General features: G+C 33.9%; 3 protein-coding genes, 1 long non-coding RNA gene and 1 pseudogene across 7 annotated transcripts; 2 read left to right on the plus strand and 3 right to left on the minus strand.

Moving 5' to 3' along the window:
• The first annotated feature begins 138 nt into the window (after window positions 1–138).
• On the plus strand, window positions 139–5,840 carry LOC111277473 (disease resistance protein RGA2-like). Of its 2 annotated transcripts, XR_016343604.1 has the most exons (4): window positions 139–617; window positions 699–4,179; window positions 4,954–5,299; window positions 5,704–5,840. XR_016343604.1 is itself a non-coding variant. In XM_089763803.1 (3 exons), the coding sequence occupies exons 1-3, from the start codon at window positions 559–561 to the stop codon at window positions 5,761–5,763; spliced, it is 3,600 nt and encodes a 1,199-aa protein (XP_089619929.1). In that variant the 5' UTR covers window positions 139–558; the 3' UTR covers window positions 5,764–5,832. The 2 variants fall into 2 exon arrangements, 1 of the variants encoding a protein (XP_089619929.1); XM_089763803.1 differs by lacking the exon at window positions 4,954–5,299 and having other exon boundaries at window positions 5,704–5,832.
• LOC111276973 (putative pentatricopeptide repeat-containing protein At3g23330) lies at window positions 4,177–8,626 on the minus strand. 2 transcript variants are annotated; one of them, XR_016343611.1, is made up of 2 exons: window positions 6,102–8,626; window positions 4,177–4,324 (listed from the first exon to the last, which is right to left on the minus strand). XR_016343611.1 is itself a non-coding variant. In XM_089763806.1 (2 exons), exons 1-2 carry the CDS (start codon window positions 8,384–8,386, stop codon window positions 6,224–6,226), a joined length of 2,052 nt encoding a protein of 683 aa, XP_089619932.1. In that variant the 5' UTR covers window positions 8,387–8,626; the 3' UTR covers window positions 5,743–6,223. The 2 variants fall into 2 exon arrangements, 1 of the variants encoding a protein (XP_089619932.1); XM_089763806.1 differs by lacking the exon at window positions 4,177–4,324 and having other exon boundaries at window positions 5,743–7,422; window positions 7,534–8,626.
• Window positions 8,627–9,674: 1,048 nt separating this feature from the next.
• Window positions 9,675–22,382, plus strand: LOC111276975 (protein PHLOEM PROTEIN 2-LIKE A1-like; annotated as a pseudogene). The gene is made up of 4 exons (XR_016343612.1): window positions 9,675–9,901; window positions 18,788–18,898; window positions 19,986–21,773; window positions 21,868–22,382. The product of XR_016343612.1 is annotated as a protein PHLOEM PROTEIN 2-LIKE A1-like (transcript).
• Window positions 15,358–16,771, minus strand: LOC149518140 (uncharacterized). The gene is made up of 2 exons (XR_016343613.1): window positions 16,226–16,771; window positions 15,358–15,786 (listed from the first exon to the last, which is right to left on the minus strand). It is a non-coding gene; the product is annotated as an uncharacterized LOC149518140 (long non-coding RNA).
• LOC111277470 (putative disease resistance protein RGA3) lies at window positions 18,784–20,371 on the minus strand. Its single transcript, XM_089763428.1, has 5 exons — window positions 20,268–20,371; window positions 19,602–20,140; window positions 19,230–19,552; window positions 18,920–19,105; window positions 18,784–18,873 (listed from the first exon to the last, which is right to left on the minus strand). Exons 1-5 carry the CDS (start codon window positions 20,369–20,371, stop codon window positions 18,784–18,786), a joined length of 1,242 nt encoding a protein of 413 aa, XP_089619554.1.
• Window positions 22,383–23,008: the final 626 nt, after the last annotated feature.

Genomic DNA, 23,008 nt, shown 5'->3' on the forward strand with positions numbered 1-23,008 from the left:
TGTGAGGGAAAAAAGGGTGGAAACATCCATCACAAAAGCACAATACTTACCGAAGAAAACAAATGAATCCTCTGCAAAGAGGCATGGATAAAACTCTGGAAGCCATCATTATCATCAGATTTTGTCTGATCCTAAGAACTTGTGGCAAAACTTTGAAATTACTTTCTTTTTGCAGCACTTTGTCCAGATATTTTCTGGGAAATTCACAGAAGCATTCAACTCATTTAGAATTGTGGAAGGTGATATAGTTTCTTGAACCGCAAGAAAAATATTAACAAATGGAGGCAATCGCCAATCAGTCAGGATGGCTTGCAATATTGCACCATCTGCCTACCAATAGAAGAAAAGACTAGTTTAGAGTCAATAGGATATAATAGTACCTTTGATGTCAAATTTAGCATATGTAAATAATTTATTTTACTTGGTCCATGCATCATCAGTACCGTGTGAGGTACTCAACTTTTGCAAGGAGGTGGAAATTTCGTAGTAAACCACCTACCATTCTAGGGTCTTTGCAGTGCCTGAATTTTTCTATATACAGCCAGAACAAGAAACTGAATGATATATCATCCTGTTCAACTGAGTTCCTATGCTGTCTTAAACATATTTTCTTGCTCGTGAGTTCTTGTGTTGTCTTTCCATACAGAGGATAATGAATGAAGCAAACCATATTGATCAATACTTTTTCTGTTTTGAAGGGTTCTGATTAATAAGCTATCAAGAGTTATGGGTGATCCAGCTTCAATTTTTGTGCAGCCTCTAGTTAGTAATATCATTGACGCTGCTGGATCCTTGATCAAGGAAGGGTTTCTTGCAATCCTGGGTGTCAAGAAGGAGGTAGAAAAGCTGTCAAGCAATCTAATCACTATCCAAGCTGTGCTTAAAGACGCAGAGGAGAGGCAACTGAATGAACCACCTGTCAAACAGTGGCTTTCAAAGCTAAAAAATGCAGCTTGTGACATAGAGGACATACTGGACACCTATGCAACAGAAACTTTTCTTTGGAAGAGAAAACAGCAGGTACGCAATTTCCGACCTCCATTCAGTCTAAGCGAGGTCCGCTTTAAATCCAAGATTGCGCATAAGATCATCGAAATTTCAGCAGAACTTGCTGCAATTGCTGAAGAGAAAAACAAATTCCATCTCAACATAATTAGTGATTATGGAAGGTTTCAAAACCTTCCGGACACAACTTTCTTTTTGAACACAATGAATGTCATTGGCAGAGAATCTGATAAACAAACATTAATAAATCTGATGCTATCAAATGAATTTGAAATGGAAGGTAATGTTTCTGTCATTCCTATTGTGGGGATGGGAGGCTTGGGCAAAACAACTCTAGCCCAACTTATCTTCCATGATGAGAGAGTAAACAATCATTTTGATTTTAGGATGTGGGTCTGTGTCACAGTTAAGTTCAATTATAGAAGGATTCTCAAGGAAATGATAAAATTTCTCACAGAAGTGGAGTATTCTAACGAGTTAGACACAAGCCGACTAGAGGCACACTTTCTAAAATTCTTGGCCCGGAAAAACTTTCTGCTTGTTTTAGATGATGTTTGGACTGAAGATTACCGAGAATGGGAGCCACTTCAAAACCTTTTAAAACAAGGTGGTAAGGGCAGTAGAGTTTTGGTCACCACTCGAATCACCAAAGTGTCAGACATTATGGGAACACAACCTCCCTACAGATTGGATTATTTCCCCGAGGATGAATGTTGGTCATTGTTTAAAAATATTGCTTTCAAAGACTATGGTTCATTGGGTGGCACACATGCAGAATTGGAAAACATTGGTAGGAAAATTGTATGGAAGTGTAACGGCTTGCCATTGGCAGTAAAGGCAATGGGAGGTCTCCTGCGTGGTAATGTTGATGTAAACAAATGGAAGAAAATCTTAAGACACAACATATTTGAGCTAGAGGAGGGGAATTTTGACAGGCCGAAAATTCTGCCTGCCTTGAAATTGAGTTATGACCACCTACCTTCTAATCTAAAGGAGTGTTTTGCATATTGCTCCTTATTTCCAAAGGCCTATGTTTTTGATAGAAAGGAGTTGGTCAAGCTTTGGCTGGCTGAAGCATTCATTCAATCAAATGCACAACAAAGTTTAGAGGAGGCTGGAATTGAATGTTTTGATGAATTGTTAACAAGGTCTTTCTTTCAAATTTTAAACATAAACAACAAGGTGGGATATACTATGCATGACCTTATTCATGACTTGGCTCTATCAGTTTCAACCCCCCAATGCTGCCAAGTTGAGTATGGCAAATCAGGCATTTTCTGTGAAGAAACTCGTCATGTCTCACTTCACTCTGCAGATTTAGAGAATTCCATCTTACAGATTGTTGAAAATTCTAAAAAGCTGCGCACATTCCTACTGCATGGTCAGTACTTGAAAGGCCTGGGGCAGACTCTTGAAAAGATGTTTCATTCTCTACCATATATTCGTGTCTTGGACCTAAGTTTCAGCAGTGTTGTAGAATTGCCAAATTCTATTGAAGAGTTGAAGCTACTACGATACCTGGACCTCTCTAGAACACAGATCAAATTGCTTCCCAACTCCATTTGTAACCTTTACAATCTGCAGACCCTTAAACTTCTAGGGTGCCTTTGGCTTTGTGAATTGCCCAAGGACCTTGGTGACTTGGTTAACCTGCATTATCTCGAGCTAGATGAGATATTTTGGTTCAACTGCAGGTTGCTGCCATCAAAAATGGTAAACTTAACAACTGTAAAGAGGTTGAATGCATTTCTTGTCAGTGACACAAGTGGACATGGAATTGCAAAACCGAAGGACATTGCATACCTTACCGCACTGCATACGTTAAAGCTAGGAAATGCAGTGAATGAAGCAGACACAAAGTTAAAGGCGAAGGAGAGCCTTCAGAAGCAGGTGTTAGACTGGAGAGGTAGAGATTTCAATGAACAAGATGAAGTCAAAGCAGAGAGGGAGCTTAAGGACCTCCAAGGTCACTCAAATCTCGAAGATCTTGCAATTCATCACTTTGTAGGCTCAAAATTTCCTTCTTGGATGACAGATGGTCTGCTCCAAAATTTGGTTACACTTTCCTTATATGATTGTACTAAGTGCAAAATATTGTCCCTTGGTCAGTTACCTTGCCTTAGAGAGCTCTACATCAAAGGGATGCAAAAGCTTGGGGAGTGGCCAGAAGATCAATACACTTCATTGTGTACGCTGCATATTATAAACTGCCCCAAGCTGAGGAAGGTACCGAACTTCATGTCCCATTTAAGATTTCTCAAGGTAAAGAAGTGCGACTCATTGAAGGCTCTTCCAATGGCTCCTTCTCTGTTGTTTTTAATACTTATTAACAACCTTGTTCTGGAGGATTGGCAAGAAGGAAGGTGCATCGCCCAATATGATCAAGGCAACCTTGTTGACCAATCCAGTTCTGTTTTTGCTGGTCCTTTGGAATTGAAGTTGGTAAACTGCCCCAAGATCCATTTACTGCCTCAGCAATGTGCTCCACAAAAACTGGAGATAAGTGGATGTGAACTCGTAAGTGTCTTTCCTGTCCCACAGTTCGCCCAGCGTCTTCAGTATTTAGCTCTAGACACATGTTCTAGTCTAACACTAGTGAGGGCAATACCAAATACCAATTCTCTCCACTCCCTTGTCATTTCAAACATCTCTGACCTAATCTTTTTCCCAAAACTGCCCCATCTTCTGGGTCTTAAGGCTTTATACATCAGTGATTGCAAATCCCTCACATCTCTGTCAGAAGCAAAAGAATCCTTGCAAAGCCTGTCCTCTCTCCAACTGCTCTCAATTCAAGGCTGTCCAATGCTCGAATCATTGCCAGATGAAGGTTTACCAACAGCACTTGAGTGTCTGATGATTGGCTCATGCCCCCTTCTAAAGTCTCTAGGTGCCAAAGAGACCTTAAAGAACCTCCTTTTACTCAAGGACCTGTATATGGAGGATTGTCCCTTGATCCAGTGCTTTCCAGAGGAGGGGCTTCCTCCCTCTCTGCAACATTTGAAGATTCATGGGTGTCCCCTACTGATAGAAGCATGCCAAAAAGAGGGTGCAGGAGCTACAGAATGGTCAAAGATCATTCATATCCCAGACCTGGAAATTGATTCCATCAAGCTATCTTCCACCCAGATGCACCAAAGAACAAAGCAAGGATTCGTTGATTTGTTTGCTGTAAAGGTGAGTACGACATTCCTTTCTAATATTTTATGCCAAAAAATATTTAAAAATAATCGATTTCTTCTGTTCCTTGCAAACAAGACTTCGTTTATTTTCTCCTTCGTTCCATAATCGCATAAAAATTTGAATTTCATTTGGTCAATACCTAAAGCAGTTAGTCAAAGTTGGTCATTAATCCAAGCAAAGATTCCTTTTATATGTATACATATATATAGTAGCTTAGAATGAAAAGATTCCTTCCGATGCTATTTTAGAAGACAATCCAAGCTATTTAGTTCATAGAAGCTACCAAGGAAAATAGTAAGCCATTCCAAGCAAGCATATTGGCAAATTGAGCAGAAACTTTCTAGGAAACAAAGTCACAGGTGTAGTTGCATGCATTCAAAGCTAAGTATGCAAAATAGGACGGACAAATAGTGTAAACTCATTACCCAAGTAAGCTCCACCACACCATAAGACAAAAGTTCAATATGAACTTTATATAATTCTAACCTTGCTAACATTAAATTAACACACATCAATGGCATGTGGATGATTATCTAATCATGCACAGAGAGAGAGAGAGAGAGAGAGAGAGAGAGAGAGAGAGAGAGAGAGAGAGACAGAGAGAGAGAGCTATTTCTACAAAGGATGCCTGTATACATTGTTCTTATTGTTGTGGGAAATTGGAATCATCATGAATGCTTGTTGATAGATTAGGCTTACAATGTTATGTTGAGCTATGTTTAGGGGTTCATATCAGTGACTGCAAAGACCTCACTTCTTTGTCTGTAGAAATAGGGTCATCGAAGAGCTTGTCCTCTCTCAAAATGCTCTCTATCTGAGGCTGTTCAAAGCTTGAGTCACTGACAGATGGACTGCCAACAGCTATTGACGGTCTGGTGATTACCTCATGCCCCATTCTAAAATTTTCAGATGCCAAAGAGACCTTAAAGAGCCTCTTTACTCAAGGTCTTATATTTCGATGATTGTCCCAGTCCTTTCCTGAGGATGGGCTACCTACCTCTCTCAGCCAAAGATCATGCATGTTAGAGACCAGGTATTTGATTCAATCAACTTACCTTCAGCTGCTGATTTGCAAAAGAAGAAGTCATAGATTCCTCTATTATTTTGAGTAAAGGTGAGTACTTTTTTAGTCCTTGCTCATATTTTGAACTTAAACAAATAAACAGTAAAAAACCATTTACAAACTTATTCTTCCTTTGCTAATTATTCTTGTTTATTTTGTTATAAATATAAGTTCTTTTAAGAGAAAAGAAAGATAAGGATCTGAGAATATAAAAGTTCATATTCTTTGTTAGCTTAAAGCATTACTCCTTTATGTAGCTTAAATAAGAAAAGCAGATTCTCTAGTCTACAGGATAAAAGCTTGTTAGTATTTTAATTTTTAAGCCAATAGTAATTGCCTCTAACATAAAGCTTTAACTTCTTTCCAAGGTTAGATGTTAAGTGAAGTCTGAAGAAAAAAAATTAATTGCTTTAAGCATAAAGATGGACCAACCGATGCATGTATGTGTTTTGCAGGGCTGTAAAGTTAATGGCAATTCAAGGAATTGCTTTCAAGATTCAAGGATGCAACAATAAACCATACTTGTCCGGAGGCAACAGGAGGATAGATAGGATTTCAAATCAAGGTCATGAATCATGATCAACAACTACCATTCTGCCAATGATGAGAACAAATTTCTTTATCAGCTAGAATTTCACATGGAGGAAAAACATTATTGGTAAAACTCTTCCAAAGTGAGTTTCAATGTAATATGTACATAAATGTTTTAAACAAAATAATCATACAAAGTTAGCATGCAATTATTCCAACAACAGTCTGATGGAGATAAGGAGGAGAGAGGCTCCAGAAAAATGCACTTCAAAAGAACTTAGCTTTCATGAAGTTTTCTGGGGGGAAGCTTATGAATTCTTACCACATAGATTCTCATGGCAATTTTCTCCCATGCTCAAAGAGTGAAAACAGCATATCATATTGATCCCTCAACCTGTAGATGATCAATGATTTGGATCTCAACATCATTTCATATTCGGCCTGTTACCAATAATCTCTGCATGAACACTCTCCGTCTTTGAAATGGTGAAATCTGCTATTATCCCTCACGATTATCTCTCTTTGAATAATCTTTGACATGAACTTTATAGCTGTGTGGCAGTCCACACAAACACGAATGTTCTTGGTTATTCGAATTGTTGTCCCAGCAGGAGTGCTAATGATGCCAAAAGCTAAAGCTAATCTCTCACTATGGCTAAACAGCAAGTATTTCTTCTGCTCCTCCTCAACATCATGGAAAACCTCATTTGTGTCAGGAATATACCCTTCTCGTTCAATCCTCTCCATAAGGTCTTTCAATGCCTTAAGTATTCTGTCATCAAGAGGATGTGATTTATCTCCTGATATGAAAGTATGAACCCTGTTTTTAACTTCTATCCAACTGCAAGCTGGTTCCTTTCTTACGCCTTTTCTCTTCATAATGATTCTCATCTTTGCTGCATCTTTCCATCTACGAGCAGCTGCATACATATTTGACATCAGAATATAAGCTCCCACATTCCCTGTATCAATTTTAAATATTTCTTTGGCAACCTTTTCAGCCAACTCAAGGTTCTTATGGACTCTACAAGCAGATAATAGCGTTGACCAAATACTGCCTGTAGGTGCAATATGCATGCTAGAGATGAATTCATAAGCTTCCTCCAACTTTCCTGCACGACCAAGAAGGTCTGCCATAGCAGCATAGTGTTCCAAGCCAGGTGTAATACCATGATTCTGGCTCATTCTTTTGAAATGCTTCCAAGCTTCATCTGTCAATCCAGCATGACTACAAGCAGTAAAAACAGCTATAAAAGATACATAGTTGGGTTTCACCCCATCCTTTTCCATCTGCTCGAATAATGAAAGGGCATCATAGGCATGTCCATGCAAAGCATGTCCCATGATTATCGCTGTCCATGAAACCATGTCATGGTGTTCCATTTGATCAAAAATCCACCTAGCTACCTTGATGTTTCCACATTTGGCATACATATCAACAAGTGAGCTGGCTATAAACACATTATCATCAAATCTACCCCGAATTATGTAACCGTGAAGTTGCTTTCCTAAATGCAGTGTTGTCAAGTAAGCACAAGCCGGCATAATACTAGAAAATGAAACTTCTCTTGGTGTTACTTTAGCCATTAACATTCGACGAAATAACTTCAGACCTTCATCAAACATACCATTCTGTACACACCCTGCAATAATTGAATTCCAAGAAATATCATCTCTTTGAGGCAACAGATTAAATACATGGCATGAATCTTCAATCTTAGCACAATTGGCATACATATCAATTAGACTACTACCTATATACAAATCAGAATCAAACCTATGTCTAATAGCATATCCATGAATCTCCTTTCCTTTCATGATATCCACATACTCCGCAAATATAGGAAGCACGCTGGACAAAGTAAATGAATCAGGTTTCACGTTAGCATTCCCCATCTCCCTAACCATCCTCAAAGCTTCTTCATACATTCCATTTTGAGCATTCCCTGCAATTACCGTATTCCATGAAACGACATCCCTTTGTGGCATCATCTTAAAAACCTTTGTCACACTATCCAATTGAATAACAGTTTTGCCCTTCTCTGGAGCCAATCTCTCACAATGTTCATCACTTTTTGGCATTCCATCAAGCATATTAAAGGTGAAAACTTTAAATCCTCCATTCACTTCTAAGCTTTGAAATTTTGCATACATATTCAAAAGGGCATTTCCTGTAAACAAATCAAAGTCCAAACCAAGCCTAATAATACAACCATGAATAGACTCACCCAGCCTCAAGTTCTTTAAAAAGGCACAAGCTTTAAGAACAAAAGGGAACATTTTATGATCTGGGTATATACCAAAACCACGCATTTGGATAAAACAAGTTAAGCAGTTTAGGAAAAGGCCAGAGTTTGCATAGCATTTGATGATGGATTTCCAAGCAAGAAGTGGAGGGGGGCTAATGGAGTTGAAGAGAAAGAGGGAGTCTTGTAGAAGGTTGAAATTTGTGTAGATGGAAACGAGGATGGAAGTTGAAGAGGGAGAGTGGGGTTGGGTTTTGAGGAATTGGGCATGGAGTTGCTTGGCTTGGAATTTGGTTTTCAGAGTTTGTGGGGTTTTCAGGAAGGTTTTGACCAGGGTTTTTGCGCTGGAACTTGACGTCATTGGGTTGTTTAGAGGGTTTCTGTAATGGGTTTTTGTTAAAATGTAGAATGGTGATATTGGTTTTCAGATAGTTGAAAGACGTTATAAGTTATGGAATTGGATCTGTTCTGGATTTCAAGCCCCGTCAAAGCAGAGACTCTGGGTTTTCTCGACACAAACCCTCCGCAAAGTGCCCACCCTGGTTCTTTGGACGTCGTGGGTTTGATAGCGTTTAGGCGCGTAATGATTCCTCCGATTAAGTATCTAGTAAGGTAGGAAGGATTTAAGGGTATACTAAAAATTAAAAAAAAAAAAAACAAAAAAGCCACCCGATTTTACTTGTTCTTTTGAAAAAAAAAAAAAAAAAAAAAAAAAAAAAAAAAAAAAAAACAAATGAAACGGACGGGGTGATTCGAACAAAATCATTATGCTTTTAGAAAGGCTAAACGGTTAAAATATCTCGTCTATCATTAAAAAATCATCTAAACTCTAGTTTTTGTTATAATTAGTCAATTCTTTTAACATCACTTACATCTAATTACGTTTTTTAATAAAAAATAAACATCATTAATTTTTTTATTAATTAAAATAAAATTTTCTATGATATTAATAGAATAAATTAAAATTTATCAATTAATATATTAAATAAAATAAAATTTTTTCTTCTCTATTCTCTGTTTAAGATCATTTAAGAATTTAATTTATTATAATTTAAAAATTGATTAATTCAATTTTGTAATGTGATTAGATTTTGTACATTTAATAAAAAAATTAAAAACTTAATTGATGGTAATAAAACATTAAAAATTTAAATTATTATTAAATTATAATTAAGAAAATCTTTTACCTGTTAGTTCTTTTTAAAAAAAAAAATCATATAAAAGCTACGTTAAAATACAGGTACGGTCATTCAGGTTTTGTGCATATGTATCAGCTCAAACAGGTTCGGTTCGGGTTTTATCATTTTAGATATAGTTAAGGCTAAGCCAAATTCAGGTATAATTGAAATATCCAACCAAAATCGAAAATTTTCAGCTCAAATAGGTCCAGTTCGGGTTTTGTCATTTTAGATATAGTTAGGGCTAAGCCAAGTTCAAGTATAATTGAAATACCTAACCAAAATCGAAAGTTTTAGTTAAATCGGTTGGTTAATTCGAGTTATATTGGTAAGTCAGTTTTTAGTGCAGTTTAAACGGTCAGTTCTCAGTTTTAGATTCTAACAACTGAATCGACCAAAAACTAATTTAAATAATTAAATAATTTTAAAATATTAGTAATATTTCCTTTATATTTTACCTACTTACACTTTCTCTCTCTCGACATTGCTAGTCGCTTCTCTCGACTCTTTATATCAGACTTCACTTAGCTTTTTCACTCCTCCCAAGTTGAGATCTCTTAAGCTTTCCTTTCAATCTCCCGCTCTATCACTCACTTAGGCTCTCACTCTTTAAAAATGTTTCAAGTCATAGTCACCACAAATGACTTGCTAGGCTTTTTGGGGCTCAATCTTGTGTGATCTGGTCCATTAACTCTAAGGTAAGGGTTTTGATATCTTGTCTTTCTATTTTGTTTCTGATTCCTTCAAATTTTGGTGTAATTCTGCTGGTTCATTCTTTTGTACTTAGTGTTTATTTTTCTTAGTTTTCTTGTCAAATCTCTCTGCTTCTCGTTTTTGTCATGCTAATATTCTTTCATTCTTCCTTTCATTAGCCCTGTACTTGCTTCGGTAATTCTCTCTTTTTTTTTTTTTTTTGCTTTTATGTCTTCCATTGCCTCAAAAGATTTGACTTTTTTTTTTTAATTGGTGAGGCTTGTTTTCTATATCTATTTTCTATTTTTAGCTAGTCACTTCGTAAAGACTTAGTTTTTAGCTGACCCGTATTGAAAAAAAATATGAAATTGTGATTCTTCACTCTTCCACCTTTACTAGCATTCTCTAAATTACTATTTTTAGATATGTATCAATTCTAATTCAAATCCGTAGTTAAAAAAATCTTTTTTTTTCTATTCTTGTTTTCTGGGTGTTTTTAATTTCTCGATGCTACAAATTTTGGATGAAAAGATTTCTTACTTTGAAGATTATGCACAATGGCATTGGAATTGTGTGCTTTTTCTTAATTGATTAATTGTTGTTCATGAGGTCAATGTATCTATTGATAATTCTGGTGAGAAAAAAAAATTGATTGGCCTACACTGACAATGAAATCTTTCAACTTTTTCTTTTATGTGAAGGAAATGATTATAAAACTACATGATATGTTTGTTTATTTATTTTACTTTTAATATTATTTCCTTTTTTCCTTTCCATGCTAGGTATGAAATCCATAACTTCTCTGTTGTCTTTTTTACTCAGTGAGAAATATTATAGCAATAGAAAATGAATGGGACCATGATAGGGCAATTAAGTTCAATATAAGCTAGGTGTGTGAAAGATATAAAGGCAAAGTTGGCTGCAATTTCTCCATATTCAGCCTTTTATTTATTCAATGACTTTACAACAATTTCTTCCTTTTCTAGCCTTTTATCAACTCAAAGCCTGCCATAATCTCTTCTAAATATTTCATCACCATGTATACCAGTAGTTTTTACTATTAAAATTTTAGAATTTGTGTAGTTTTCATTTATCAGAATATACATGTAAGATGCTATAGGTGAAAAAAATAAGCCTTTGGCATTTGTGTACGATTTATAGCATGCATCTTTCTCCTCCATTTATTACATTATAGAATGAGTTTCACATGCAATAATTGTATTTATTAGTAGTTAATTAGGATTCATATTATTCATTTCCTTGTGTTTATATATAACTTAAAATTTTTTTTCGTTAAAGATGTTGAACAAAATGAATGATAGAGATACTACACAAGTGGATACTCATTCAATCTGTCAAGGTGAATGAGACACAGATGTAATAAAAAGTGAAGTTGTAAGTACTCAACTGAAAAGGAAATGACCTAACACATTGTCGGCAGTATGGGACCACTTCACTAAATTTGTTAATGACAAAGGTGATCTTAAAGCTAGATGCAATTATTGTGATAGAAAATTTTATGCTCACTTAAAAAAAATGGAACCTTTGCATTAAAGAATCATAGGTGTTTATACTAAATATCTTCATGCTAGTGGTGATCATTCCCAAATGGAATTAGTTTTAAGCTTAAGAGGAGATGGGTCTTTAGGTACTTGAAAATTTATTCAAGATGCCATTAAGGAAAACTTGGCTGAGATGATTCTTATAGATGAATTGCCTTTTAGATTTGTGGAAGCTAAAGCATTTAGGCATTGCATGTCTATTACATGCCCTAGTTATCGATGATACAGTCTTAGTTACTAAAACAAATGATGATTTTAATGCGAAGTTAGAATTATGGAGGCATACACTAGAGTCTAGAGGCTTTAAATTGAATAGATCTAAAACTAAATATATGGAATGCAAGTTTAGTAGTCATAAAAAAGTGAGACTAGTGTGATTAAGTTAGATCGTGAGGTAGTACCAAATAGTAGTCATTTTCGATATTTGAGATCAATTGTTCAAAACAATGTTGAGATCGAAAGGGATGTAAATCATGGGATTCAAGTAGGATGGGTGAGGTGGTGAAATGCATCAATTGTGTTGTGTGATCGCAACATACCTTTAAAGTTAAATGTGAAATTGTATAAAATAACTGTAAGGCCTCTATTGTTATATGAGACTGAGTGTTAGGCCGCTAAGAAACAACATGAGGAAAAAATGAATGTAGCTGAGATGAGGGTGATTAGATGAATATGTGATAGGACTAAAAGAGACAAATCAAAAATGAAGAAATTTGAAAAAAAAAATTAAGGATAATCCAAATTTAAGAAAAGATAAGAGAGAATTATTTAAGATGTTTTGGATGTGTGAAATGTAAACTTATCTGTACATCAATTAGGAGAAATGAGTTTTTAAATTTAGAAGAGATCAAAACTTCTAGAGATAGACCACGAAATACGTGGATGTAAGTAATAAGATATGATACGAGAGTTAAGGAAGTAGATGAAAAGATTGTTTTTTATAGAAATAAATTACGCAAGAAGATTTAAAATTACGACCTAACATAATATTTTTTTTTAGCCTGTCACACAATTGACTCAAGAGTTATTGAATATAAAGCTTAGTTTATTGTTATTGTTATGTCTTTTGCATGTCCTAGATTTCGTATGCCATCATGATAGACAATTGCTGAAGATTGTTATCAAATTTAGATAGATGGAAAAAAATTCTACTAAAATAATTCTTAAAATTGTCTATATAAAAGTATCTTTTACTACTGACAGATGGACTTAATTGCAAAGAGTCAATTATATGTGTCTTACAACTTTTTTTGTAGACAATGATTGACAACTTAACAAAAGGATATTAAACTTTTGTCCTATTTTTAGTCATAAAAGTGAGGCTATTGGTAGAGCAATTGAGAAATGTTTGAATGATTAAGGGATTGATAAGATTTTCACTATCACAATTATTAATGCTAGTTCTAATGATGTTATAATCTCATACTTGAAGAAAAATTTAATAATGCAAAAACTTATATTCTAAAATTCATTGCTCATATTGTTAACCTTATTGTGAATCATGGGTTAAAAGAAATGATAGATTTAGTTGCTCGTGTTAGAGGAATGATTAGATATGTGAAACAATCGCCCTCTAGGTTAGCCAAGTTTAAATAATGTTGTCAATAATCTTATTCAAAGTAAGAACTTGTTGTGTTTGAATATTATTAGTAGGTGGAACTCTACTTACTTGATGTTGAAAAAACCTCAAAAGTTTAAAAAAGCTTTTGAGGCATTTGATGATATTGATACTTATTATAGAAGTGAGCTCTTATTGAAAAATGGGGTGCCTGATCAAAACAATTAGAAAAATGTTAGGAAATTATGTCTTTTCTTGTAGAAATTTTACAATATCAAAATTAAAGTTTCGGTTCTACATGTCACCACTAATAATTTTCTTGTAGATATTTTTGGTGTTTATATTATTTTATAAAATTGGCAATTAAATGTTGATGTTGAGTGTAATGGTTAAGAGAATAAAGGATAAGTATGACAAGTATTACGAGAATGTGGAGAAAATGAATATGTTACTTTATATTGCTTCTCTTTTTTATCCTAGGAAAAAACTTACATTTGTAGAGTTTTGCTTCATGAAAATGTATTCTCATGATCAAACTTCAATGATGATTAAGAAAGTGCAAGAAGTAACAGATGAGTTATTTTATAAATACAAAAGCATGTTGTAATCTCAATCTAAACAAGTTGGTAATAATAGCCATACAAGTCAAGCACCACCATCCACCAATAAACTTGGAATTGAGAATCTATATAACTCATAAGCTATTATGATTGAGTTTAGGAGGTTTAGGAAACAACAAAGTAGAGAAGAGAATAAATCAGAGTTTGATAAATATTTAAATAAAGAGTTTGATAATATTAAAGAGGGGTGAGTTTTGATGTCTTTCTTTAGTGGAAACTCAATAATCATAGGTTTCCTATCTTTTTTTATCTAGCTCATGATGTGTTAACAATTCTTATATTCACAGTTTCTTCTGAATCTATTTTTGGCACTGGTGATATTGTGCTTAATACATATAATAGTTCTTTAACTCCTAAACTTGTGCAAGCTATTATTTGTGTTCAATATTAGTTACATGAATCTTTATATTTCAATCCAAATGTCTTAGAGGATGAAATGGAACAACTTGACAAAACTAATTTGGATAATTATTTTATTAATACCAATATATTTTTCTCAATTCTCATTTCTTTAAATCTTTTAGTTAAAGCTGACTTTTTGTTATTTTTATGTATTTTTAGATTTATCCAAGATTAGATTGAACCCAATAATTGATTAATTAATAAAATGTATTGATCAATTGAGATAATATGAATAAAGTTTTTATTATTTTTTTATTTATATAATTTTTTAGTTTTCATGATCTTTTTTTGGAGCTAGTTATTTCATGTGTCAACTATTTTAATGTAATTTAATTATTCAAATGCATTTCCAATTACTATATTTGAACCTAAACTTGTGCTCTTTTTAGGTTTTAATTTTCCCTTATGTAAGTCTTTTTACCTTAAGTACTCTAATAAGTGGATTTTAAGGAGTTTGTTTAGTATTGCTGCATCATAATTTTAAGTTACATTAAACCACTTTTAATTATGCTATGTTGCATGGTCATTACCATAAAACAAATAAATCATGTATTTTTTATTTCACCCTTTTTTCCCCTTTCAGTATTTAAATCTAAAGTTTTTAGGACATGATTCAATCTTTTTCTTTGAAGGGTTCAATTTGCACCCCAAAAGCTATTCAATACACCCCAAAATTTTTATTACGAATTTAACCTTTAATGAAATAACTTAAATACCCATAAGTCAATTACCTTTTTATCCTGCACACATTTAGCTCTCTTCTCACCCTAAACTAAGTAAAAGGTCAATTTCTTTTCCTAATAGGTTTTACTGAAAATGAATTTTTGGAAGAATGCGAATGTAGGCAAACATACATATCCGAAATGTCAGTAAGTTTTGGGAATTAATTTTCAAAAAAGTAAGTTATATACCGGAAATTGATTTTCGGAAGTGAACAAAGATTATTGAAAATTCATTTCCTATAACTTTTTCAATGTATTGGAAATGCAGTTCCAAAAAACAATGCAATGATCTAGAAATGCATTTTCAAAATTAATTTTTTTTACAGAATTCTAATTTTGTTTGCTTTTCGAGAGTAAAATAGTTCTTGATTCAATTGCCAGTAGCGATTCTTCTTGGGAACTTATGAAGGTACTATTTGTTAGTCCATTTGGGTTTGTGTAGAATGAAATGGTTAGGTAGTGCTTAAGCATGTCATTTCTGTATAGCACTTTACCATTATTGATAGTGATTTTTTGTCACAGATTGGCTGTGATTTAAGAAGAATGAAAGAAGACTAGGAGAAAAAATAGAATTAAGAGAAGGAAGAGAGAGTAATAGAAGAGAGAAAATGTCTGTATTTTATTCATAATGATGACTTTTACATAGCATTTCCTAAATATATAGTACACTTGCTTCAATTGAGTAAAACTATAATTGTAAAATACGAATAAAACTTATTAACAACTGTTATAACAGAATACTTGACAGCATAGCATAGACTCAAATGGCTTAATAATTAGCTTCCAAGCCAACTTTAACCTTTGCACCCAATTCTTATTTGCATATTCATAGCCAACTTCCTTATCAGCTACTTTATCAGCTTTTTTTCGTAATTCAAGCTCAGCTTCCAATTCTATTTGCTACCTCCTTAGTGTCCTGGTTTCTTACTCTACCAAAACTCCCATTACTAGGTTAACATCACTTCCAGCAGTTACATCAACTTTCGTTATTCCAACCAGGTGTCAATTGCACTAACTTTTCTTTATCTGCATCGTATAGGGTTGCGATAAAAAAGCTACTCAGGAAATGCTAGTTCAGTCAACATCTGGTTGGGTTTCTTCAACTGTTATAGGTTGGACTAAGGATAAATCGCTTATAATAAATAGTTCTTGGGAACAACAAAAGTACTATTCATTGTAGGTGACTTTTGTTGGTCCTAAGAACATTTATTATATGTGACTTTTATTGGTACTCAGGAAAAGCTAGTTCATTAGGTTTTATTTCATGTTAAAATGTTTGGATGCAATTCAAAACTCTATTTTAGGAAGCTTTTAAAGGCTTCCAGACATCAATTTTTAGAAACTTTTAAAAACTTTCAAAAATCCATTTTCGTAAGTTTCAAATCACTTCCAAACCTTTCAACATGAAATCTTACAAAAGTAAACATGAAATTAAACATAAAAGCATAAAGAACAAACAATTTACCTTTGATTTTATGCTTTCTAACTTCAAATGGCTTGATTTAGGGATTCAAATCCTAGGGTTTACAGTTTAGGTTTGGGGTGTGAAGGAAAAGAGGTGGGGTGTTTGGATTTTAGGCAAATTTATGTTTTGAGTGTGGGGTATGATGAGTAAAAAATGGAGTGCTAAAAATAGAGGATATGTTGAATAAATGTTGAGGTGCAAATAGCAACCACCTTTTCTTTTAGACAGGCATAAATGGAATATTTTTCAGTGAATAGTGCGTTGCTGTTTTTTATTTATTGCAAAAAGTATAAAGAGTATTATTGTTACCTATTGCCTACTGCTTATTATCCTGATAGATAAATTAATATTGTTTGAAACTTGGATTTTATGGATTGTAACCTATTGGATAAATTAATATTTTAGACTTGAACTTTATGTATTGTAATTGGCTAATAGTATTTTTACTGCTTGCATGATAAATTAATGTTGTTTGAGACTTGGATTTTATGGACTGTAATTGGCTAATTGCATACAATTATTTAAGTTTGTATTATGTTGTATTGTATTTTTATTGTTTTATTTGAGTATTGCTCACTATTTTAAAATTGTTGTAAGAACTACCTCTATATGAATTATATTGAATCTCTAACACAAGAAACAATATACCAGAATTGATTAAATCAAGAAAATAAACCAAGATCAAATGGCTTAAGTCGATTCAGTTTTCTTGATCTTATCTTATACTTCGATCGGTTCCATTTTACCCTAAGACTAAATCAATTTTGCGATTTTTTCAATCAAATTAACCGAACTGACCATTGCTCAACCTTAAATATAGTCAATTCATTGGGCAAATCAGTTAAACTTTAATTAGGGTCTAATAAAATATTGAGAAAGTTTGGTAATTTGATTTTATTACTGTAAAAATAGAAAACAGAAATTTGATAAGGTTAAAAAGGAAAATTTCGATTTCGTATGAACCTTGGTGTTTGTAATGATGGATTAAGATAATATTCTATACTAAGAGATAAAATATTGCTATGATTATTATATACCATTGAAAAACTTGTTGAATTTACCATTCAATGAAATAAATGAAAGTCAATTCTGAGTTTTCTATAATGAGTAGTTTAATTTTTACTTAAGAATGTGCAGGCTGCCTAGTAGTAGCAGCAGCAGGGAATAATTTCGAAATTCCTCTTAATTTCTATACAAGGAATTACAGATTAAGCCATATATGTTGGAAAACTTATTGAGTCTACTTTCCAATGAAACAAACGGAAGTGAATTTGGACTTTCCTATGAATAAATGTGTAATTTTTATTGAAATGTATACATGCTATCTGACAACAGCATATGATGTGGATTGCAAAAATTATTATAATTAATCTATAAAGAATCACGATATGGATATATATGGTTAGAAATCTTATCAAGTCAAGTTTCTAACGCATTAAAAAAATCTTAATTTTGATTTGGATATATTGAGATAGGGTTATTTTAATAAAAGGAGGTCAAGCTACTAGTATTAGTTAATTGAGTTAACTTTTGTAGGTAAGCAAAATCTCATACACTTTGTTTGTTTTCGAACCTACGTATATATGTATGTTTCTAAATGAGTAAATATTTTATTTCATTATTTTCGATATATGAAAATAAGATCAAGTATATGATTATTTTATGTTTTTGCTATATAAATGATGGATCATGCTTATAAATGAAATGATAAAATTATTTATATTTAAAGAATGATTTTATGATAGTTACATTTTTACATCTCTAGAAAGTGGGATCATCGACACCAGAACTAATTCTATGGCTTTAGCTAACAAGTTATAGTAGTTAGCATGTATATGATCATACGGCCCTAGATAACGGGTTATTGTAGTGGGCATTAGGCTTTAGCTAACGGGTTATAATAGTTAACAATGATCATAATGATGAAATTGTCGATACAACCAACGTCATGGGTTATAGCAGTGATCGTAACTAACAATGAACTAATGATTTGTGATTATTTAAAGATTGATACATGATTTGGTTTGATTACAATAATTAATAATAGCATATTTTGCAATGATTTATGAATTGAGATGTTTTGACATTAATTTGTGAATTTGCAAAATATTTGACAGAACAATAATCTTTGAAATGTTTTGACATTATGATTTGAAGAATGTTTTGAATGATATATATACTATGTATGAAAACAATGCTTGATCCGATAAAATGTATGAGTCTATACTTGCTGACCTATAGTTTGCTAATTCTCTTTTTATTTTTTTTTTACAAATGAATAAGTGATAAGTTTGCTTAGTTATGTGAGAAGCTAGAAGATCATATGGGAAAGATTATTCAGACATTAGAGGCATTGTTGGCTGATCAAGTCTTATGAAACAGTTTAATATTTTTATTAGTTTGCATTTGAGAATATGAAGATTTTTCATTAGTTGAATTAAAGTTACAGATTTTCTTGAATAAATTATTTTATTAAAAAATTTTAGAATGAAAAAAAGAAAAAAAAATTTTATATTACTTTGGAGTTTTATTTTAATGTAATATGGTTATGTTATATCTCAGGCTTGGGCGTCACAAAACATGACGAGTTTCTTCACAGAAAATACATGATTTGCCATACTCGACTTGGCAGCATTGGGGGGTTGAAACTGATAGAGCCAAGTCATGAATAAGGTCATGCATAGTATATCCCACCTTGTTGTTTATGTTTAAAATTTGAAAGAAAGACCTTGTTAACAATTCATCCAAGCGTTCAATTCCAGCCCCCTCTAAACTTTGTTGTTCTTTTGATTGAATGAATGCTTCAGCCATCCAAAGCTTGATCAACTCCTTCCTATCAAAAACATAGGCCTTTGGAAATAACGAGCAATATGCAAAACACTGCTTTAGATTAGAAGGAAGGGTCATAATTCAATTTCAAGGCAGGCAGAATTTTAGGCCTGTCAAAATTCCCCTCCTCTAGCTCAAATATATTGTGTCTTAAGATTTTCTTCCATTTGCTTACATCAACATTACCACGCAGGAGACCTCCCACTGCCTTTACTGCCAATGGCAAGCCGTTACACTTCCATACAATTTTCCTACCAATGTTTTCCAATTCTGCATGTGTGCCAACCAATGAATTATAGTCTTTGAAAGCAATTTTTTTAAACAATGACCAACATTCATCCTCGGGCAAATATTCCAATCTGTAAGGAGGTTGTGTTCCCATAATGTCTGACACTTTGGTGATTCGAGTGGTGACCAAAACACTGCTGCCCTTACCTCCTTGTTTCAAAAGGTTTTGAAGTGGCTCCCATTCTCGGTAATCTTCAGTCCAAACATCATCTAAAACAAGCAGAAAGTTTTTCCCAGCCAAGAATTTTAGAAACTGCGCCTCTAGTCGGCTTGTGTCTTAACTCGTTAGAATACTCCACTTCTGTGAGAAATTTTATCATTTCCTTGAGTATCCTTCTATAATTGAACTCAACTGTGACACAGATCCACATCCTAAAATCAAAATGATTCTTTACTCTCTCATCATGGAAGATAAGTTGAGCTAGAATTGTTTTGCCTAAGCCTCCCATCCCCACAATAGGAATCACTGAAACATCACCTTCCATATCAAATTCATTTGATAGCATCAGATTTATTAATGTTTGTTTGTCAGATTCTCTGCGAATGACATTCATTGTGTTCAAAAAGAAAGTGGTGTCTGGAAGGTTTTGGGACCTTCCATAATCACTAATTATGTAGAGATGGAATTTGTTTTTCTCTTCAGGAATTGCAGCAAGTTCCGCTGAAATTTTGATGATCTTATGCGCAATCTTGGATTTAAAGTGGACCTCGCTTAGACTGAATGGAGGTCGGAAATTGCGTACCTGCTGCTTTCTCTTCCAAAGGAAAGTTTCTGTGCATAGGTGTCCGGTATGTCCTCTATGTCACAAGCTCCATTTTTTAGCTTTGAAAGCCAGTGTTTCACAGGTGGTTCATCCAGTTGCCTCTCCTCTGCGTCTTTAAGCACAGCTTGGATGGTGATTAGATTCCTTGACAGCTTTTCTACCTCCTTGACACCCCAGCAGGGTCAATGATATTACTCACTAGAGGCTGCACAAAAATTGACGCTGGATCACCCATAACTCTTGATAGCTTATTAATCAGAACCATTGATCAATATGGTTTGCTCCATTCATTATCTTCTGTATGGAAAGATGACACAAGAACTCACCAGCAAGAAAATATGTTTAACACAATATAGGAACTCAGTTGAACAGGATGATATATCATTCTGTTTCTTGTTCTGTCTGTATATAGACAAATTTAGACACTGCAGAGACCCTGGAAAAGTTGGCGGTTTACTACGAAATTTCCACCTCCTTGCACAAGTAGAGTACCTGACACGGTACTGCTGATGCATGGACCAAGTAAAATAAATTATTTGCATATGCTAAATTTGACATCAAAGGTAGTATTATATCCTATTGACTCTAGACTAGTCTTTTCTTCTATTGGTAGGCGGATGGTGCAATATTGCAAGCCATCCTGACTGATAGGCGATTGCCTCCATTTGTTAATATTTTTCTTGCAGTTCAAGAGACTAGATCACCTTCCACAATTCTAAATGAGTTGAATGCATCAGTGAATTTCCCAGAAAATATCTAGACAAAATGCTGGGAAAAGAAAGTAATTTCAAAGTTTTGCCACTAGTTCTTAGGATCAAACAAAATCTGATGACGATGTTGGCTTCTAGAAATGTTTCATCCACGCCTCTTTTATAGTATTATGCACATCATCTCATTATTTGCAGAGAATTCATTTGTTTTCTTCAGTTAGTATTGTGCTTTTATGATGGATGTTTCCACCCTTTTTTCCCTCACAAGTCTAACTTTGAATGGTAAATGATAAATACTCAGTAAAGGGTTACTTCTGATTACTTTTAACCTTTGAATGGAAAGTCAAGATCATTCAATGCAATCTTTCAGACAAAACTCATGACTTCATTAAAGTCCAGTCTTCACGCGTCCTAGAGTAAACTGTAAATTTTTCTACGAATTGACTACAATAGAGGCTGACTAGACAAAAAGACAAGTATCTTTCTTGGTACCTTTATGTGTTGCAGCCTCTCCTCTGTGTTTCTCCCCACGTTTTAAGTCCCTTTGACATTGTTTTTTATATTCAAGAGTGTGGACATCTTTGCTTTTGTTGTGAACATAACCATGAATTTGAAGAGAAAGGCAGTAGCAACTGACACTACCAATGAGTTCTTCCCATACCAATGAGTTCTTCCCACAGCACAAGATGAAGTTTTGTTTCCCTCTCCCTCTCTCTTGTTTCCTAAATTAGTGCTTGCCAAAAAGTTTAATTGAACAAAGTCTGTGGATAATTTAATGTGAAAAACTGAGAAGAAAATTTTATTATTATTATTGTTATTTTCTGTTCCAACTCTTCATGCAGAAAACTTGGGAGGATGCAAAGTCTGGTCACAAATGCTTCGTGCTGTATGCAAGGTCACTCATATCAGTTGGAGTGACCATGAATATTGGATGTGGGAAAGTTTTAAAGAAACAAGGTGAGATTCAGAGAATATTTTCAGGGGAATCATTGTTTTTGTCATTTGTCAATTGCCATGTGGTCATGCTTGTTATTTGTTTCGTGATATGCAGTGATGAGAAAATTGAAGTAGCCAGACTAAGAACTGTTTGTTGGCTGGCAGTGAAAGGAAGATACAAAATATCAGACCTTTCGCCAGGAACTGTATATGAAGTTGTGTACGTAGTCATGTTAACGAAAGAGGCTTCCGGTTGGGAACTTCCTGTGAAGCTTAAATTATCTCTCCCTGATGGAAAAGTTCAGGAGCGTCAAGTTAGTCTCTTGCAGAAGCCTATAGGGCAATGGATGGAGCTCGGTCTTGGCCATTCCTGCACAGGGGAGAATGGTGAAACAGGAGAAGTTTGCTTTCATCTCTACGAAATTGGGGGCCACTGGAAAAGTGGACTTGTAATAAAGCGTGCCATTCTAAGGCCGATAAACTGAATCGCTTGGTGTTTGGGATAGAGTGATTATTTTAAAAATTATAGTGATTATATTATTATATTTGATAAGTACTTGATGATTTTATATGATGATAATTTTGGATCATCAAAAATAATTATATCACTGCTTGAAAGAGAAAAAATTAGTATACAAAATCAAATTGGTTCAATTCAAGTTACAATTCCTGCTCAACATTACAAGTACCTTTTTTTTTTTAATTAGACATTATAAGTTCTTCTAAATAGATGAAAGTAGCATTTCACCTTTTCCTGCCTGACCCATGGCCCTAGTTCAACAATCCACCCTCAGAAAAATTCATGTAAGTAAACAACAACGAACCACTCAAGTATAACACTAACAACACTTACGAGACTGAATAAGTTGAACACCACCTGCCTCCACATGCGCATTATGTGCACAATGTCAGCAGTCCCCTTCACATGTTCAAAACCAGGAGTGCCATTGAATCATGTTAGCTCACTCTACCACTAAATATTACACAATCTCCATTATACAGTAACAAGCTATATGTGTGACACACACAAAGACAGCAAGATTCGATTCAACCAACTGATCTACTGTTAATCAATCTCACAGTCATTAAGCCAAATAAATATAAGCCATTACAATAGCAGGACATATATGATTTCAAAAAAAAAAAAAAAAAAAAAAGAAAATCCAGGCAATCCCTCCTGTACGACAAGCATTTGCACAGTTGCACTGGTAGGCGAGTAATACACTTTTGAAAGACAAAATGCATGCAATACTACC

The sequence above is a fragment of the Durio zibethinus genome, chromosome 7, assembly GCF_047325235.1.
Source record: "Durio zibethinus cultivar Kanyao isolate XHJ-2024 chromosome 7, ASM4732523v1, whole genome shotgun sequence".
NCBI lineage: Eukaryota > Viridiplantae > Streptophyta > Magnoliopsida > Malvales > Malvaceae > Durio > Durio zibethinus.

Coding starts and splice junctions, on each gene's coding strand:
- LOC111277473 (XM_089763803.1), top strand. CDS start 559: ATGATATATCATCCTGTTCAACTGAGTTCCTATGCTGTCTTAAACATA. Junction 618..698: donor TTAAACATATTTTCTTGCTC/GTGAGTTCTTGT, acceptor TCTGTTTTGAAG/GGTTCTGATTAATAAGCTAT. Junction 4,180..5,703: donor TTGATTTGTTTGCTGTAAAG/GTGAGTACGACA, acceptor TGTGTTTTGCAG/GGCTGTAAAGTTAATGGCAA.
- LOC111276973 (XM_089763806.1), bottom strand. CDS start 8,386: ATGACGTCAAGTTCCAGCGCAAAAACCCTGGTCAAAACCTTCCTGAAA. Junction 7,423..7,533: donor TGATTCTGATTTGTATATAG/GTAGTAGTCTAA, acceptor CAATTATTGCAG/GGTGTGTACAGAATGGTATG.
- LOC111277470 (XM_089763428.1), bottom strand. CDS start 20,371: ATGGTTCTGATTAATAAGCTATCAAGAGTTATGGGTGATCCAGCGTCA. Junction 19,553..19,601: donor AAGACACAAGCCGACTAGAG/GCGCAGTTTCTA, acceptor TGCTTGTTTTAG/ATGATGTTTGGACTGAAGAT. Junction 18,874..18,919: donor TTTTAAACATAAACAACAAG/GTGGGATATACT, acceptor TGGCTCTATCAG/TTTCAACCCCCCAATGCTGC.